This window comes from Triplophysa dalaica, chromosome 25 (assembly GCF_015846415.1).
Source record: "Triplophysa dalaica isolate WHDGS20190420 chromosome 25, ASM1584641v1, whole genome shotgun sequence".
Lineage (NCBI taxonomy): Eukaryota > Metazoa > Chordata > Actinopteri > Cypriniformes > Nemacheilidae > Triplophysa > Triplophysa dalaica.
In genome coordinates, this window is record NC_079566.1 from 3,612,873 (window position 1) to 3,632,638 (window position 19,766).

Here is a 19,766-nt window from a genome sequence, read left to right on the forward strand (position 1 = left end):
ATTCACGTTTAATTGTCATTTAATATCCGTTGCCCATCTATCACATGTACTTGTGAGGTAAAAACTAAATAAGAATGACATTTTAGCCTACCTACAGGAACATATTAGAGTAAGACATTTTTTTATGTAATTATAAACGTTATATTTATTAGAAGTATTTATTTTTATTAAATGGGAATTTGTAAAAATGGAGATTGAGTCTGTTTCATTATGTGAGATGAAAGAGATTGTAAAGTGACACCAGAGAGTGGCTCGGCTACAGGAAAACAGTCCACGATGAACGACTTCAGGCCTTATGTAATAATTAGCATGAAATAATTTGAAAAAAAATATACTTTTTTCTACAAAAAGTCTAAAACAATCCAATGCGTGCCGGTGTGTGGACTGACTCAAAGTAAAGACAGAAGGTGAAGGGAGTAAAGTTGGAAACTGGGTTGAGATGCTGTGAGATGAGCAGCAGGTACCAGCTGTTTATAGCAAGTGCTACTTAAGCAAAGCTCCTGATACCAGTTTAACTTTTTCATGAGGTGACGGCCCGAAATAAGCTTAATCTGTGCAGGGATTTCATAAAGAACTTTAACTGACAAAAACAACACGCAGACAAACTACCGCACATCTCCACCATCTGACTTTACTCCTGAAACCTAGAACATCAGAGCCACATGTTTTCAACTACATCTTTAATATTAAAGGCATCAAAAACACCACGTAATAAACGCAAAGAAAAGATGACTTTCAAAGCTTTAATAAAGTTCATTCAAGCCATTTCCAGTCACGTGGCAGATGTTTCACCCACAACATCCACTTAAGAAACGTGAGCATACAACTTTAAATGAACACACGTCTCGCATGCTGAGAGAACAGATTGAAGGAAAAAAGAACCGTAAACTTACCAGAGTCATGTTCATAGATTAGTGTCCCACAAAACTCATCACAATCTCAATATCAAGTTGAAATAACTAAGAGCTGATGTCATGCCGGCCGTGTGTTGGGCTCGGGTGTCTCTGGTTTATTCAGGAGCTCCAGTATGTGTTCAGTTTAGCAGCTTGGAGCGATTGTGCACCCACAGGAGCTTTTTCCACCCATTTATTCCCTCCCAGATCGATCACTCGAGGTCCCGGGGGTTCAAGGCTGGTCACAGACACTTTTGGGATGGTAGCGCTGGGGATAGGCCCTGGCTTGACATGCCTTCTTGAGCCAGCTGTCCCCGGCGTTACCTGAACACAGATCTTTGCTCAGGCGACCTTAACCAAACGTCCCGGGTGAGCTGAGGAGAAGACCAACAAAACACCGCCCGTCCCGAAAAGACTCGCAGAGGGACGCCTCGTATCAAATGTCATTTTCAGGAAAATGCGGGTCGGCGTTAAGGCTATTAACACTAAAGCTTTGCTCATTGAGCGGTTCGTGGCGTGAGAGGCCTTTGATCAATAAGTCTAGTGATCTAGACATAACTGATCAATACAGTTTGTGATCTAGATGTAATCTAGAGGCGCTGATCAATGAGATAATCATCTTAATATCATCATCCAGACCACGCTTCACAGCAGGCCAACTACATATTCACATCACTTTAGTGTTCTATGAAATGGTTGTAACATCGAGTTTTATTACTGTACTTGATGTATCTATAAGTTTAGTTAAAAGGTATTGGCATAGACAAAAAGAAAATCAATTATGAAATGAAATTATTTTATTTAAAGCTCCAGGAGTTAATTCACTTCAAGTTTATTCAGAGTAAGAAACACCTCACAAAGACACGAAAAGAGACTCCTTCCATTCTAAAAATAGTGTTCAGTATATGAAGAGTTTGGGTCCAAAATGAGATTTTTCTAAAATCATGTTTTTTATTGTGCATTCCAATAAATATCAATCAAACTGCGTTCGGTTTGTTTAGATTCAAGCCATAATACAAAACATGATTTTTGTACATTTTTAAAAACGTTGATATCTCATTTTGGAACCACACTTTCATATAACCTTCACAAATGACGTAAAACTGACCAAACCAAATACAGCCGTGCCTTCTGTCCTCATTCCTGTAACACTGAAGAGAAAAACACTTGTGTACTGTTATTATTTACAGGAGCAAATAATACAAACAACTCCGAATTACAGCCTGGATTATACACACAAAACCCTCTTTAAGCACATCAGCTTACATTTATGCACAAATACAAATGTGATCACGTTCAAGGTGATTTGAAGCAGATTACACATGAGTCATCACTGCTGGACATCTGACTAACCAAACCCAGAGAGCACCTTTCTCCAACAAACACATCACGCTGTCTACACGCTTCAAAAGAAAGGGAAAGAAGAACCTTTAACATCTCAAGAACCTTCACAAAAGCATCTTTGTGGGTAAAAAATGCTCTTCAGATCATGAAAACAGTGAGAAAGAGATGGTTCTTTAAAGAAGCCACAGTGATGTGAAAGCACATGACACGAGAGTGTGTTTGAATCAATGCTAAACCAGGATCAGAACCAAAAATGACAAAGTATTTTTCCTGCTACGGGGGTCAATGGGAGGCAAGATCTGTCTGGTTATAAGCATTCTTCCAAATATCTTTCTGTGTTCATAAGAGCAAAGACATTTATACAGATTCGGAACAACTTGAAGGTGAGGAAATGATGACAGAATTTTCATTTTTGGGTGAATTATACCTCTAAGTAAACATGGCTTACACCACCATGGGTTAGTGTAGGGTCAGTTACATTTTTGAATATTGGTAAACTCATCAAAACTATGAAATAAAACATGATGTGACTTTGGGAATCATGTTGTAATGTAAACAGAAGGTGCAAACTTTTTTTTAAGTGTAATGGCTTCTAGATTGAGAATAATGTATGCTGGAGCTTGATTTTGACCTTTGGAAATCGACTGGATTGCTGGAAGTTTACTATAGCTCTCAGGCTGAGACATACCTCATTCAGAGGAGAGATGTCGTTTCTGACATTGATTGAAGTTTATCAGGACACATAAATAAATCATTCATAATGACCTCACCAACAACAAGATTTGTTCTTTTGATTATTTAGACCAGCGGTTCCCAAATTGGGGTACGTGAGAGAAACTGAAATTTAGGAATAAACAATGATAATCAATAAGTCAATAAATTATGATAGAAGTATTGTTATATGCAATTACGACTACACAAATATGCATAAAAAATCTATTCATACATTTAAAACACATTTCAATTTATAAGAATTATTTTTTGGACCTGGCCCCGGAATCAGGAGAAGTGTCTGGTTGCGAAATAATGTAAATTAGGAGAGGTTGCGGTTAAATGTTAAAAAAATGATTAACATAGTTGCATAAAGCTACATACAGAAATGTTTATAAGCAATAAACCTACTTTGGGGCATCAGATATAATAACTGTATGACTCTCATTTCACTGTATTCTAATGCAAAATGTTGCGGTCTGGTCAAGGGGTACTTGGCTTGAAAAAATCATTAAAATTGTGCTTCAGCAAAAAAAGTCTGAGAACCACTGATTTCGACTGTAAAAAACTGGCAGAAATGTTCTCCCATGAATCAAAGTGGAAGTTTTGCATTTCAGAAACATTTCCATTAGATAAGCTTGAGGATGAGAACAATTCAATTGTTTAATTTCTGTTCATCAAACTAATTTTACACATACAGATGAAATCATGTGTGAGGTCAAGAGAAAGTCCCCCTTATCTTTTGAATGCTGCCTCAGATTTACATGTCAAAGTTTTCAATCTAAACATTTGAAAACTGCATATCTTTAACTGGAGACTTCTTTAAAGGTCTGGGCTTTGTCAAGCCTACAGTTAGACGTACTTTTCTGTAAACCAGCATTAAGAACACAAGATCCAGACTATGGTCGTGTTCGTGCCGAGCACTCTCACGCTGACCTTAACAGGGTGTGACACGCTTCACAATAGTGACACAGAGAGACAAAGAGTGCAGCGGAGCATCTGTCAATCTCCATCAGTGTCATCACACAACAGATGGCTGTCAAACAGCAGCATGATATCATACACATCAATCATCACCTCAAACACTTAACTCACTCTTCCATATCCATCGATAAACGTGCAGACGCTTTACAACCTCTGATCCGGCCTCCGTCTACAACATTCAGCTGCCGGCAGTAAACTCACATCATGGATAAAGTGACTTGAATCAGTCGTGTCCTACAACACGCTTCACTGAAATCTGAAGTGAGGAGGGATTCACTTTCTATCAAAGATATTAGAACAGAAACTTCTGAAGTTCAGTACTGAAGGAATGACAATATCTTTCATTTTGACAAATTATGCCTGTTTATGGGTAGTTGACCACCAGCATATTCTACTATATACTGTATACTACCCTGTACAATGTCTCTTATATGTTATTATCCCCCATTTTCTGTGCAATAGTCTTTTATTTGATATATGCATATTTTAGAATCTTTTAGACTGTAAATTTTATTATATTTGTATTGTCAATGTGTTGAATGTTTGTACTAGAAGCTTCCAACACCAAAGAAATTTCCTTGTGTGTGCAAGCTCTTCTGATTCTGATTATACTGTACATGTGTCCAATGGTGTGACAGCGTTGCATATCTATTGTCTATATGTTATACGTTAACGTTCGTAAATCAAGATAAATTGACTTGACCAGCAAAAAGACTTGAATGAGAAAACAAAAATAAAGCTCAGATGGGATTGAGTCATTTACTGATTTAAAACCACAGGTGCCATACCTCATTCCCATAATGAGCAGCACAGGTTAGGGTTTAACGCCTGCTGTTTGATGCAAAACCAGTAAAGCACAAGTGTTAGTAATTGGCATTTCATGATTGATTGATATACTCCCCTCTGATAAATGTTGCGTCTGAAAGGGAAATTCAATGCATATGCAATAAATTCAGCTGCGTTCACACCTTTTCAATGCTAATTTCTCTGTGTGTCTTTAGTAAATACAGACAGTCTTGTATCCTAAAAAAATATCAAAGTAAGGTTTGCTTAAAATACATTTTGATAGTGAACACAACATTGCTGCCGAAGATTGATGTGCGCTATGATGAATTAGGTAACACTTGAAGCATGTATGTATAATGCATTATAAAGAGTTGTTTAAGTGTAAAATGCATTTTTATTCTTCATAATGTGCGTTTTAATGCATTATATGTAGTTGTAAAGAATTATAACCAATTTAAAATGTGTACTGTAACAATGAACAGCTCAGTGTTATAATGTATTAACTGTAATAACAATTATTTATAAGACATTACAATGCATTAAAAGGTGCACTACAATGCTTTAAAACTACTTTTATCATCATACTTACATGCTTCAAACAAAGTGTTACCATGATTAAGTTTTAACATCTGTTACACTCTTTACATAAAGTTGACATGTTGTAAACAATATCACATTCAGACAGTGTGACATCAAAAAAAAGATCACAATCCCCTTTTTAAGCCTGACGTCACGCACCACCATCTACAGAAGCTCATAGATCGTATCCATCAGATGCCAACAAGCAAATATTAATACACGGATGGTTTGCTATAAAACTGGAAATAAACACACGATCGTAACATTCATCTCCATAATCATCCCAGATATCCAGAGAGTGGTTCATTTGTTCAATTGATTAAAGTATTGATTTGGGTGATTGCGTCCTGTGAGACTGTAGTGCACACCGTGAGTTCATAAACGTTTGGTGGTGTTATCGTTCAGTAGACTACTGCTGTTGTTGTTTTTGCATTCAGGCAAATTATATAAAAGAATGAAACATAAACATACATTAAAATAAAAATAATAATACGTTTTACTTATGGGCGCCTTACAAGCAATTAAAACACAAAAAACAATTTACATTCAGCAATTAAAGAAATAAAATAAAAAACACATAAAATGTCAGCTGTATGCCTGCCGTAAAAGATGTGCTTTCAAACGAAATTTAAAAGTAAAGAAAGATTCACTAGTGCGAATATCATGTGGAAGCAAGTTAAAGAGATAAGGAGCCGCATAACTAAAAGCTTGAGATCCCATAGAAGCCAAACGCATGCGAGGAAGAACTAAGGAGACTGAAGAGGATGATCTAAGTGTTCGAGAGGGAGTATAAGATGAAAGTAGGTCGGATGGGTATGATGGAGTCAGGTTATGCAGTGCTTTGTAAACAAGAAGTTAAATTTGACTTCAATACGCTGTGAAACAGGAAGTTAGTGAATTTGTTGGAGAACAGGAGATATGTGATCCATCTTAGGAGTTCTAATGACTATCCGTGCAGCTGAGTTCTGCAGTAACTGCAACTTGTGTTAGAGTTTGAGAGAAAGACCATTGAAAAGAGCATTGCAGTAGTCGATACGTGAGGTAACGAGAGCATGAACTTGATATGGCAGGGCGGAGGCGATTAATGTTACGGATGTGATAGTACACCATCCAGGTGATGTTGTTAAAGTGCGCTTCAAAAGACAGAGTACTGTCCAGGATAACCCCCAAGCTTTTAACATGTGTTGAAGGAGCAATTGTAGAACCATCAATGCACAGAGAAACCGCTGCAAGAAATATCTCTGTTTGACTACTGTTAAACTTAAGAAAATGACTTGAAAACAAAGCTTTTAAGTTCAGAAAAACAGTTAGAAAGAGAGGATGGAGGAAGTACAGAAGTGGGTTTTGAGGATAAATGAAGCTGGGTGTCGTCTGCATAACAGTGAAAATGGATACCATATTTCCTAACAGTGGTTCCAACTGGCAATAAATAAAAAATAAAGGACCCAGAACTGATCCCTGTGGGACACCTGCGGTAATATTTGATGGTTTAGATTTGAACTGGCCTAATTGAACATATTGAGTACGGCCGCAGAGATATGACGTGAACCAAGCCAGAGGAGTACCAACAGTTCCAATGGACTGCAGTCTGTCGAAAAGGATTTCACGAGAAATGTGTCGAACGCTGAAGTTAAATCAAGAAGAATCAATATAGATAAGAGTCCTGAGTCAGCCACTTCTAATAACTCATTAGAATCTTAAGTTTCAGTACTTTGATAGGTACGAAAACCTGATTGAAATTGTTGGTAAAGGTTGTTCACTGAGGATGATCGTTTAACTGAGCCGCAACAATCTTTTCCAGAATTTCTTATAGAAATGTCAAATTAGATTGAACGGAAATTATCAAAATGATTTGGGTCTGCCCCTGGCTTCTTGAGTACAGGAGATAGTATTGAAGTTTGAATTCATAAGGAAGAGTGCCAGAAATGAGGGAAGAATGAATGATCTCAGTAATAAAAGGCAACAGAACTGACAGACAGGCTTTAACTAATTAAGTTGGAAGAGGGTCTAATTGACAAGTAATTGGTTTATATTTCTGAATAACTGAAGTTATCTCATCTACTGTTGGAAGTTTATTAGTAGAGAAGGTAGAGTTAAGTGACTGTGTAAGACAGAAAAAAATGAAGAATAGGCTAAATCTGTAACCAACAAGGACTGATTCATATTTTCTATTTTTGCAATAAAAAAGGTTAAAAAAGCATTGAGTGCAAATATGATGGAATAGAATCAGGTGGCTTTGAAATATCTTTTATAACAGAAAGAAGGGTTCTTGTATTCCCTTCACTACACATGATTAACTGTGTTAATATTATTCATTCAGTTTTGAGGTCTGATCTATTTTCATGAGATGTGCCCACAGACAGCTCATGATGATATTAACACTACATACAGCAAAAACAGTGTACATAATTCAGTTCCCTTTCTGTCGGTCTCTCGACGTTGTGTCGAGAACGACAGATGGGGTTCGCCCTTGAGAACCAATCAACTCTGACTACTATAGAAAAGGCCAATGAAATTTGGCGAATGCAATTTGCATGCCGGGCTCCGCCCCCGGAAATCCGGTATAAAAGGAGGCCGGCGTGCAGCATTCACTTACCTTTTGTTCTTCAGAGCCATCGCTCATGAGTACAACTCAGGATTCAATCCTCTACAACTACACGCTGGTGCTACGACGTGTTACAGCGGATCGTCCCTTCCTGCAGCGACCTTCCCCTGGGCGTCTCGGCGGTTCCGGAGGTGTTAGAGATTTTTTCTAAAAGTCCTTTTCAGGACTGACTGAGCATTCTCCAGCGCGGCATGTCCCGCTGTTCTCTTGGGTGCGGCACCCTCATCGAGGAGGGGGATGGACACGATCGCTGCATTAGGTGTCTGGGCGTCCAGCACACTGAAGCAGCGTTCGTTGACACATCTGCCTGCACTGCGGGCAGATTGTCATTCAGAAGTTGCGGTCACGGGTGGCTGTCTTCCTACGGGAACCAGCCACCATTTCGTCTGCTACCCGGGCTGTGACATCTGTGGCTACGGCCCCGATGACCACCCACGTTAGCAGCGTTAGTGATACGGGGAACTCTGCGAACGTAAACCCGCCAGCCAAGTGCTCACGGGCCGATCGCACCCCGATTCGCTCTTCTGAACGTTCCCCAACCGGCGGTGGCATACCGTCCGGATCCTCACGCACACACTCGGAAACGATGTGTGACGTAGATGAGATGTCGCTCGCAGCATCGGAGGGAGACTGGCATCCGACTCTGCCGAATCCAAACTCCACCCCCAGCGGTCGAGTTCAGGAGGAAGCAGAAGTGATGTCATCCGTGCTAACCCGGGGATGCGTGGTTCCCGAGGTCGGTGCGCGGTGCAAACCGCGCCCACCCCGGGTGCCATGTTTTTCCCGGAGGTGCATGAGGAGCTGTGTAAAACTTGGAACGCTCCACTCACGGACCGTTCCAGTGAAACCAGCTCCGGCTCCCTTACTTCCCTCGATGGTGAGGCAGCCAAGGACTGCGTCGAGATCCCCCGGGTGGAACGTCCGCCTGCGGTGCACCTGTGCCGCGGACGGCTACCACCTGGGGGGGGATCGACCACTCCTACCGTCCAAAACACGTAAGACTTCGGCATCACTGGTGTCGAAAGCTTGCGATGTTGCGGGCCAGGCTGCCTCCTCTCTCTATGCCTTGGCCATCCTGCAGGTCCGCCAGGCCAGGGCGTTGAGAGGGCTCCACGAGGGTAAGGCCGACCCGGGTATAATGCAGGATCTCCGTGCCACCGCTGACAGCGCTCTACGGGCGACTAAGGCGGCGGCACGGGCCCTGGGTCGGACGATGTCCACGGTAGTGGTCCAGGAGAGACACCCCCGGCTATACCTTGTGCAGAAGAGTGACAGCAAGGAAGTCCGCTTTCTTGATGCACTCATCTCGCAGGGTGGGTTGTTGGTAACACCGTCGAGGACTGCGCTCAGCAGTTTTTTGACGGCGAAGCAGACAGTGGCAATTAACCACATTTTTTTCACGCCGCGACTCGGCCGCCTACAGGCCTCCGAGATCTCACGTGACGTCTGCTTCCCTGCAACCCAGGACCCTTTCGGCATCGGCTCCGGTTCCTGTGCCCCCACAGGCGGCACCCCGGAAGCAGAGGTCGAGGGGGAAACCTACACCCCGTCAGCAACCTCCTCGCGAGAAGGGACACTGACGGGAAGACCCCAGGGAGAACAACATCGGGCCCGAACCTTCACAGCCACGGCTCTGATCGGTCGGTACGGGACGACTCCTGCCTCGTCACCAAAGCCGGGCCCTTGTTAGGGCTTGGCGCCCACTTACTCACTGAGTTTTCTGTTCTCCCCGGGTTTACTTGCAGCCGATCGCACACTCCACTGGACTGTGCTCGGCGAACCGACCTCACACCCTGGCGAGGCGTGAGGTCGTACACATACGACAGCCGTCACCACTCTCAAACCGACAGTGCGTGCCGTTGTCCCGCCAGGCAGGTAAGCAGGCGGAGCAAAAACCTTCCCTCCGGGGACTCCCCGCGACATGGTTAGCTCCGCCAGCCGACGAACCACCCCCCGTGGGAATGATGAAGCAGACCGTCCCCTTGGTCACCCTGTCACAGTCCCTGGGAGCTCGAGAGCTGCCCACACTGTCTCGCTGGCTAATGAGGGCGGTCCGTCTTGGTTACTCGATCCAGTTCGCCAGAGACTCACCCAAGTTTCGGGGCATCATCTCTCCCTCTGTCAGAGGCAGGGACGCCTCCGTACTTCGGGTAGAGGTCACCACCCTTCTGGCAAAACAGGCATCGAGTTCGTCCCTCAAAACCAAGATGTTCAGTGGGTCACCACCCGCACTTCATCGTTCCCAAGAAAGACGGCGGGTTGCCCCCAAAGGCTGCGTACCCTGAACAGAGCACCTTCACAAGCTGCCATTCAGGGTGCTCACACAGAGGCGCGTCCTGACATCTATGAGGTGTCAGGATTGGTTCGTGGCAATCGACCTGAAGGACGCTTACTTTCATGTCTCGATCCTCCTCGACACCGGCCGTTCCCACGGTTCGCGTGCGAGAGGCGGGCATATCAGTACAGAGTCCTCCCTTTCGGTCTGTCCCTGACCGCCCTTTCTCCCTGAGAGGAGGAAGGCGAGCGGGTACTAAACTATCTCAGCGACTGGCCTATCTTGGCACACTCGCGAGATCTGTTATGTACACAAAGGGACCTGGTGCTCCGGCACCTAGGTCGATTGGGACTCCAGGTCAACCAAGAGAGGGGCAAGCTCTCCCCAGTGCAGAGCGTCCTCTTTCTCGGTATGGAACTCAACTCTGTCACCATGTCGGCACACCTGTCCGCAGTTGTGCCCAACCAGTGTTGAACTGTCTGAAATGAACATTTTAGGCAGACAGCGGTCCCCCTGAAACAATTCAGAGGCTCCTGGGACACATGGCGTCCTCGCGGGCTAATACCCCTCGAGTTGATGCACATGACACCGCTCCAACACTGGTTTCAGAGTCGAGTTCCGAGGAGAGCGTGGCACACCGGCAGCAGGCGCATGGTGATGCCGCCCTGCTGCCGACGCACCATAACCCCTAGTCTTTATGACTTTTTCGACGGACTCAGGTCCCTCTGAGCAGGTTATGAGGCAGGTCGTGGTGACGACTGAAGTCTCCCTGCAGGGGTGCGGTGTAGTGTGCAACGGGCACGCAGGTGGGGTGTTGGACGAACCCCCGCCTGCGCTGGCATATCAATTGCCAAGAGTTGTGGGCTATGCTACTTGCACTGAGCAGGCTACGGCCTCTCGTGCGAGACATACACGTGCTGTTCCGAGGACAGCACTATAGCTGTAGCGAATACAGATCGTCAGGGTGGCGTTCGCACACAGCAGCTAAACACAACTTGCTCGACGCCTCCTCCGGTGGAGTCAACAGGTGACTCGTTCCCTGCAGGCCACACACCCCGGGCAAACTGAACTAGACAGCCGACGTGCTTTCTCGCCAGTTTATGCCTCGTGGAGAGTGGCGACTCCACCCCCGTGCAGTCCAGCTCATTTGGAGGCTGTTCGGGTAGGCCCAGGTAAAACCTGTTCACCTCCCGTAACACCACCATTTGCCCGCTTGATAGTCCCTGCCCTCGGCACGGATATCCTTGCGCACAGCTGGCCGCGGGATGGGCGGAAGCACACCTTCCCCCCCCAGGAGCCTTCTTGTACAGACTCTGTGCAAGGTCAGGGAGCAGGAGCACCAAGTGTTATTGGTTACACCACACCGGTCTAACCGCACTTGGCCTCAGAGCCGATGCTCTGGATAGCGACTCCCCCTGAACCATTCCCCTGACAGAGGACCTGCTCTCTCAGGGGAAGGACACGTTCTGGCATCCCAGATCAGACCTCTGGAACACCCATGTCTGGTCTCTAGACGGGACGAGAAGATCCTAAGATGGCTACTCCCCCTATACGGCTGAGACCATCACCCAGGCTAGGGCCCCATCTACTAGGCGGTTACACGCCTCTAGACGGTGCCTCTTCTCGTCCTGGTGTCTTTCTCAACGAGAAAGACCCACTGAGGTGCTTGATCAGGATTGTGTTCCCCTCCTCACGAGACTGGAGACTAACATCTCCCTTCCACACTGAAAGTGTATGTAGTCGCTATTGCCACTCATCACGACTCAGTCGGTGGAAAGTTTCTAGGGCAACACGACCTGGTCACCAGGTTCCTAAGCAGCGAGAGGGCGGAATCCGCCTCATCTCCGCTCCATACCCTCTTGGGACCCTAAGTGGTCCTGGGGAGCCTCAGGGCCCCCCAAAGAGCCCCTCGGAGGTTCCGATCTTCCTCATAGAGTAAGACGGCCCTCCTGACGGCGCTCACTTCCTTCAAGAGGGTAGGGGACCACCGAGCATCCTCCGTGTCCCTGGATTGCCTTAAACTCGGCCCTGGAAACTCTCACGTTATCTTGAGACCCAGGCCCGGATGCGTGCCCAAGAAGTTCCCACTACTCCCTCCGGGGCCAAGTGGTGAACTTGCAGGCGCTCCCCATAGGGGAGGAAGACCCAACCCGATTAGTGTTGTGTCCAGTACGTACTGGACCGCACGCAGAGCTCTGAAGCTCTGACCAGCTCCGTGTCTGTTGGAGGACAGCAGAAGGGGAAGGCTGTCTCCAAACAGAGGCTGGCGCACTGGGTCGTGGACGCCGTTACGACGGCATTCCGATCTCAGAATCTCCCATGCCCATTGGCAGTGAGGGCTCACTCCACACGGAGTTTAGCCACCTCCTGGACACTGGCAGAAGCGCCTCTCTAGCAGACATCTGTAGAGCTGCGGGTTGGGCTATGCCCAAACACCTTCGCAAGGGTTAACAACCTTCGCGTAAACCCGGTGTCAGCCCACGTCCTGCGTGGCGACATGTAGGACTGGCATCCGGGGGGGCGTATGCCTGCGAAAGCACCTTTCCACCCTCTAACAGGTTGGGTCAGTGTGCTATTTACCTTTTCTTCTTACCCGAACACATCGCTAAGAAACTGGTACCTCACCAGCCTCCCTTCTTACCCAGACACTGGTTAAGAATAGGCATTCCATCCATCACCAAACAAGCACCCCCTGGGGGCTGGCTGGGCAGAGCAGCCTTCCCCCTTAGGCCGGGATACCATGTGAGCTATCACAGATAGCTCTAACCGGACCTAGTGCTACCGGACGTCTGTAACACCCCCTCCGTGGGCTGTTCCGTCTGATGTATCCTCATGAGAATGGTTCCCACTCCTGGTAACCCATGAGCTTCCCCAGGTGGGCCTCCACCTCGCGGTTAACTACTCAGTCCGCACGTTCCATGCGTTCTCCTCCAAGGACGAGACCATACCTATATCCACCATATTCCTCCCCACGGGTAGGAGGTGGCCTCTGTAGCGCTTCTCTGATTAAGAGTCGCGCTTACCCGGTGTAAACTGATCTGGACGGCCTCTCGCCTATAGAGAGCTAAGGCCCCGTCCGTGAAAGTTACCGGTCAGGGCTGTACCCATCTTTCTCCAAGAAAGCTCTGGAACCCCCCGACCACCACACTGGAAGGTTACAGTCTCACGAAAGCTTCGAGATGACACGCCCAGGCTTGTTACCGTCGCTTCGCTAGAGATTGTGACGCGATACAGCGTTGTGGCGTTTTCCATAGGCAACCCCATCTGTCGTTCTCGACACAACGTCGAGAGACCGACAGAAAGGGAACGTCTTGGTTACGTATGTAACCTCAGTTCCCTGATGGAGGGAACGAGACGTTGTGTCCCTTATGCCACGAACACGTATCGTATTCTGCTGCAGTTTGAGAGGTCTCAGGCTCTTCAGAACAAAGGTAAGTGAATGCTGCACGCCGGCCTCCTTTTATACCGGATTTCCGGGGGCGGAGCCCGGCATGCAAATTGCATTCGCCAAATTTCATTGGCCTTTTCTATAGTAGTCAGAGTTGATTGGTTCTCAAGGGCGAACCCCATCTGTCGTTCTCGACACAACGTCTCGTTCCCTCCATCAGGGAACTGAGGTTACATACGTAACCAAGACGTTTTATACTGTTTCTAACACAATTCACTTTCCATCATGCATAAATTATATGGGACAGTTCACCCAAAAAACAACATTCTTTCATCATTCGCTCATCCTCGCGTCATGTCAAACCTGTGTGAGTCTTTCAAAATATATTTTAAAGAACAACGCTGAACCCAATTGACTTACATTCCATCCATCCATCTTCTTCCGCTTATCCGACTTACATTGCACGAATACAAAAAAACATTTCTCAAAATATCTTGTTTTGTGTTCCATGAAAGAAAGACTTACAGACAACTTGAGGACAGAATTTAGGGTGAAGTGTGTCAGCTGGTCTGATGAATGCTTTCACTGCCCTCTAGAGGTCGGCTGCAGTACTACATAACAAACATGATGGTGATGAATTATATTTGTTATGTTGTAAACTGAACACACTGCCCAACAGAGCAATAAACAGCCCTTATCATGTTTTATTGCTTCTGCTTTTGTTCACTGTAAATGTTTATTTCTTTACACGTCTTAATTATTCTCTTATCTCTAATAATCTGAGCAGACGAGGACACATAAAACCTCCCACATGACCGACTGAAATAAAACCTTCACAACCTCCAGTCCTGCTGTTCACTGACAACCACACCGAATATATAAACTAAACATACACTACATTTACACTTCATTACATTCATAAGCATTACATTTATGACAACATTGAGCGGGATTAAATTACGGTCTGATTTTACTTCATTGTGAGCGTGACAATAACACACGATGTAGAATGATAGAAATCTATTTTTATTTAAATTGACTGAATACGTCATCAATGTGAAAATGACACTGACATCATCACAAACGGACAAACTCCAAGCCAGCATAACGTGTCTATCTGAGGAAACAATCCCACAATGCACTGCAATGACTTTAATACATGTGTCGAATTCGGGGAGACGTATCGATTACAAATTCCTTGCCATGTGAAAATCAAGTCATGATACACTGTAGATGTATGGATGACGTCAGCCGCAGAGGAGAATCTTTATTCACATTCTGATCAAACATTAGACATGAACGTTTCTGTAAGTGCACTGATGGATACTGTAGCCATGAGCATTAAGATTGATTGTGTTCATATGGATTTGAGCTCACTTATCGAGCATGACTCTATAAGACACACAGTACCTAACACTGACTTCATTGAAAACAACTTCATCAAGAAGATTGATCCGTTTACATGATTAGCACTGCGTCATCCCTAACTGTCAATCACTTCACAGAGAGAGAGAGATGATGATGCTGAGGTGTTACTCTACCATTCTGAATGGGCTCATCTTTCCAGCGGGGGCTGCATGTGTCTGCTTGCTCTAAAATAAACGAGAAAAGCACACGATTACATTACTGCAATGAAAGAGAGAGAGAGAGAGAGAGAGAGAGAGAGAGCACACCATACAGAAACTGAGATCAAGTAGATCACTGAAGAAAACGGCATGACACTCTTGTCATCTGGCATCACATGATCAGAAATTTTATGATGTCACAATAATAACCACATGTACATCAGAGAAACAGTTGCTAAGCAACTGCTCGAGAGAAAGAGAGAGAGAGATGTCTTCAGTTTTGTTGGTGCTGAAGAAAGTTAGCTTTGTTTCATGAAGTACATCCAAGCAACAGTCCGTTTTATATGCTTATCATTATCATCATCATTATCATGTCCTACAATAAGTAGGATTTTAAAGACATTTGTATGAGATAAAAAATACGATAGAGACTTTTGCACTAGCTCCGCCCACCATGTGATTGGAATAGAGAAAGTGTTCAAACAGTGACTTCAGTGGCGTCAGGTGTAGAGTCTGGACAGCTTTAGCAGTGGAGACGGGGTTCTGATCCACCTCTCTTACCTTCTTCTATCACATTGGTTACACGAGGTGTTTCAGGCAGGTCTGGGTGAGCATTCGCTTTTAAATAGAATGCATCTTTTGTTCCCACACTTTCATTTCTGCAATTTTACGAGTCTAATACATGCATGGGCAACTTATAACACACTAAACACACAGAACAACACGTGCTCGCACCATATGTCCCCTTTATCATGTTATCATGTACAGCTGCTTTGTAACAATGAAAATTGTAAGAAGCTCTATATTAATGAAAGTTGAGGTGAATAGCTTAAAAACACTGATGACAACAATGCTCCAAAATCTGATTATCTAACTCACAATTATGTTCATCATCACCATCACTGATGCTGAATGTTGGGACTGTGATGACAGAATTGTTGATTATAAATATCATTTCAAAAGAATATCGACTGCGAGTCGAGCTGTTCATACAGTATTAGACTGCTGACGATACAGATTGAAGAAGACTTTACCTGACATACTGCTATATACAGTATTAGGCCTTGAACATCATTCTTGTGTCATCCATGGACTCCCTGATATCTGACAAACAAACACAAGAGAAGAAAATACGAGAGCTTCAATCACACACTGGAGAAAAACTAATCATCAGCATTTCAATGTTTTCTAGAATTTGTAAAAAAGTATGTACTGATGTTTCATTTATCAGGTCATGTTCACTACGAGTCAATGGTTGGCAATCCATCGGCGTGTCATTCAGTGTTTGTGGTTCTGTGATATGGCAAAATATGTGTCGATCAGATTTATGACGCCACCTTGTGTCCACCATGTGAAAAACATGCAATTAACATTAAATTGAAGTATGTGACCTGTGTGTGTGTTTGTGTAATTACAAGCAGTTTGAATAATTACACTAACTATATCAAGCTATCACTAAAATAATGTTAATATGTGTATTTAGGAACATTTTGTCTTGAAAATATAAAATGAAAGACTCCCTCTATACCTATTTTTGACAGTCTATCCATTAAGCTTCAATTATCATGAAATAATTACGTGTAATTTTAATATTTTTTTGTGTGTTTACTCTACTAATTAATGTAAAAAGTTGCATAAAACATCTATTTTCTGTATTATTTGTAATTTTAGTAATTAAAAAATAAATTTGTGTCTGTCCCTACGTTCTGGTCAACTCTGTTAACTCATAAAAATCTTTAAAGCACAGATAGAAAAAGCATGTGACTTGCTCTAAGTGATGTCACTTCCTCTGGCGTGAAAATCTGGAAGGTACTGAGGTATGTCATTATTCCTTTATTATAATTTGTACAAAATGTTTAGGATACACCAATAGTAGATTCATTGTTAGTCAAATCTGTTATTGTGATGTTTCAGTAATCTCTCATTCACTTTTTTAATAACAATAATCTGATGAAAATACATAAATGTCAGTTTTAGACATGTCATGTGGTATCTGGTTTGAGGTTAACATCTTGAGCTCAAGCACAAAAGGGTGGAAAATGTCAACTCTGTTATTGTCTACTGTATATATTTGACCCAGTTTGTCTATAACAGAGTTGACTGATTTTTCTGTTTGTATTTTGATTTTCAGAATAATTTAAAAAAATCTTACAGGTTAAGGTCAGCAAAAAATGAAAATGTTAAATTTGAAGTGTGTTCTATGAAAATAAAAACATAAAAGGAAAATCCTATTTTTTGTCGTCTTTTTCTATTTGAAATGTACCCGCAATTCTAGAATGACCCATGTGCATGAACACTCACACAAATACATACAGTACACACACGCACATATAAAGGGCACACAGACACACACACACACACAAACACACAAACAGCATGTATACATCATGTCAATTAGCTGTGTGTGAGTGTTGAGATGTGTTCAGTTAGTGTAGGAGAGCTGTTGTGTGTGAGGAGGGTCATCTGAGGACAGTATTCAGTCATGCAGAAACAAACGTGAATGCACTCATGTGCCCTCGACAGAGCTGCGCTCCATCCTCACACATCCTTACACCACCAATCAGAAGAGAGCAGCAGGAGAAGGGGCTTATGGGACATGAGAGAGAGCGACGGGGCTGAAGAACACAATACTGGCCGTTGTGATGGATTAGGTAAGCGGTGTGGTGCGGCTGCCACGCTCCTTGTGTGGTTACTAACTGGACCAAATGGAAACCTGTAGGCCACTCCCACTCAACATGATATCAGAAATGTTCAATGAAAGAAATAAAACGCTGAAAATGAGCTGTGAACTGACGACATGACACTACATACAGTACACATGAACACATATGTGACGCTGATGCAGGACCTCAGGCTTGAATAACAGCTGAAGCGGAGGCTCACGAGAGCTTTTAGTTCATTTGATGATGAGCATGAAATCACTTTATTAAATATAAGCAGACTGACAGGTCAACGGTGCTGTGGATACGGGCAGCAGATGGTGTTTTCATCACAAGAATCTGATCTGATCAAAGAATAAACTGCTCGACTTTCTGCACTTATCACATTACATGTTTTCTAAAGCCACCGCACACAAACACAGAACAGTGAAAAATCAAAGAAAGATTGGCTCTGAGTGTCATTCACTTAAAGCATTCAACTATCAATTCTAATGACAGACTCGATTTCTTTCTTCATTTATTGTGTATCAAGTCATGAGATGAGTTGTGTTATCAGAAAGAGGTTTGAGGTGTCAGGTCATATATAAATACTGTATATATATTATCTGATGTTGAGGAACACTGGGCGAACATGTACATGTACTGAAAAAAATGAAATATGAGGTGTTCTGATAATCCAGTCATTCACTCCAGAGGTTTTAACTTTATGATGCCAAGAACTCCCAAATATGATGACGCTTTAGTGAACGCTTTAGTGCTCATCTGTACGGTTCTTGTGTACATTTCAACTCTGTTATATAAGAATGTGATTTTATTACGGATTTACTCGATTGCTAACACACAATTCACCATTTTCTGACAACTATAAACACATTCTCAGAACAATACACCAACTTGTTCAAACTCCACACACAAACCTCCTTCATTTGCAAAGGTTTGACCATGTTCTCATTCAGAAAACACAACACACAATATAATGAGCTGAAGTGTCAAGATGTAAAGTCAAATAACACACATTTATCCATCAGTAAACATTCAGTGGCAAAACTGATGACACACACATCAGGATAATATCAATAGGAGCACACGTATTTGTGCATCCTAGAATCATCTAATGGGCTTTATACTACTGACTGTAAACATACAGTATCATCACAACACACACTTTATATATCAGAGGAATTTCACTATTCTGTATCCAGTAAACTGTAGCACGTCTATACTCTCAAATTTGTGATTGTGAAATTTACAAATGTGCATTGCAGAAAACAGTATTCTCTTACGAAATCGGGCCAAAGGTGCAGAGGATTTATATTTTTTTACGTTGCCTCCTATTGACAAATGGCTTAACTGTATTGTTTCCTTTATCTTCTCTTCAAGGTTTTTGGATAAAGCATCTGCTAAATTCCTGAATTTACAGTTTTTTTCAATTGCTAACATCCCTTTGACCAATCTATAGTCACATTTTTAAAACTCTAAACACAATTAACACAACATCGGTCTGTTGTGGCCATACCATTAACAAAATGAATGTTGTTTTCACACAAAATCCAATTAACATGTTTCTAGAATGCCTACATTTTCTTTACATATAAGCATACCCAATACCAAAATCATGGATCTTTATTGTGTTTTTTACAAATGCTTAAACGCAGCATGCCAGAAATGAAGACCTATTGTTCCAAACCATAGATACAGTATAAAATCTCTACTTCTGCAACAATATCAGCTCCAAAGTATTGAAACAAATATTTTAAAAATATATTCATACAGCTGATAAGCATTTTTACGGTATACTGATAATTTACTGATAATTAGAATAACCAATAGCTGATTGCAATCTCAATCAGAGACATAGCCAGGTGTTGAAGACTTTCCATCACATGGACATACACAAAAAAAAAAGTATTTTGTTCTACTTTTGCACACTTTACTGTAAATCAAAGGCCATGTATGTTTGTCCTTGTTTCGTTTTG

At 43.2% G+C, this 19,766-nt stretch overlaps 1 protein-coding gene across 5 annotated transcripts in view; it reads right to left on the reverse strand.

The window, feature by feature from the left end:
* thrb (thyroid hormone receptor beta) overlaps positions 1–19,766 on the reverse strand; it is a 75,789-nt gene that overhangs the window by 12,626 nt on the left and 43,397 nt on the right. For all 5 annotated transcript variants that reach the window (XM_056742201.1, XM_056742197.1, XM_056742199.1 and 2 more), the window contains 2 exons: positions 16,165–16,234; positions 15,107–15,157 (listed from right to left, as the gene is read on the reverse strand). In XM_056742201.1, the coding sequence (XP_056598179.1) occupies positions 15,107–15,157; positions 16,165–16,171 (58 nt within the window). In that variant the 5' untranslated portion in view covers positions 16,172–16,234. The remainder of the gene's footprint in view (positions 1–15,106; positions 15,158–16,164; positions 16,235–19,766) is intronic.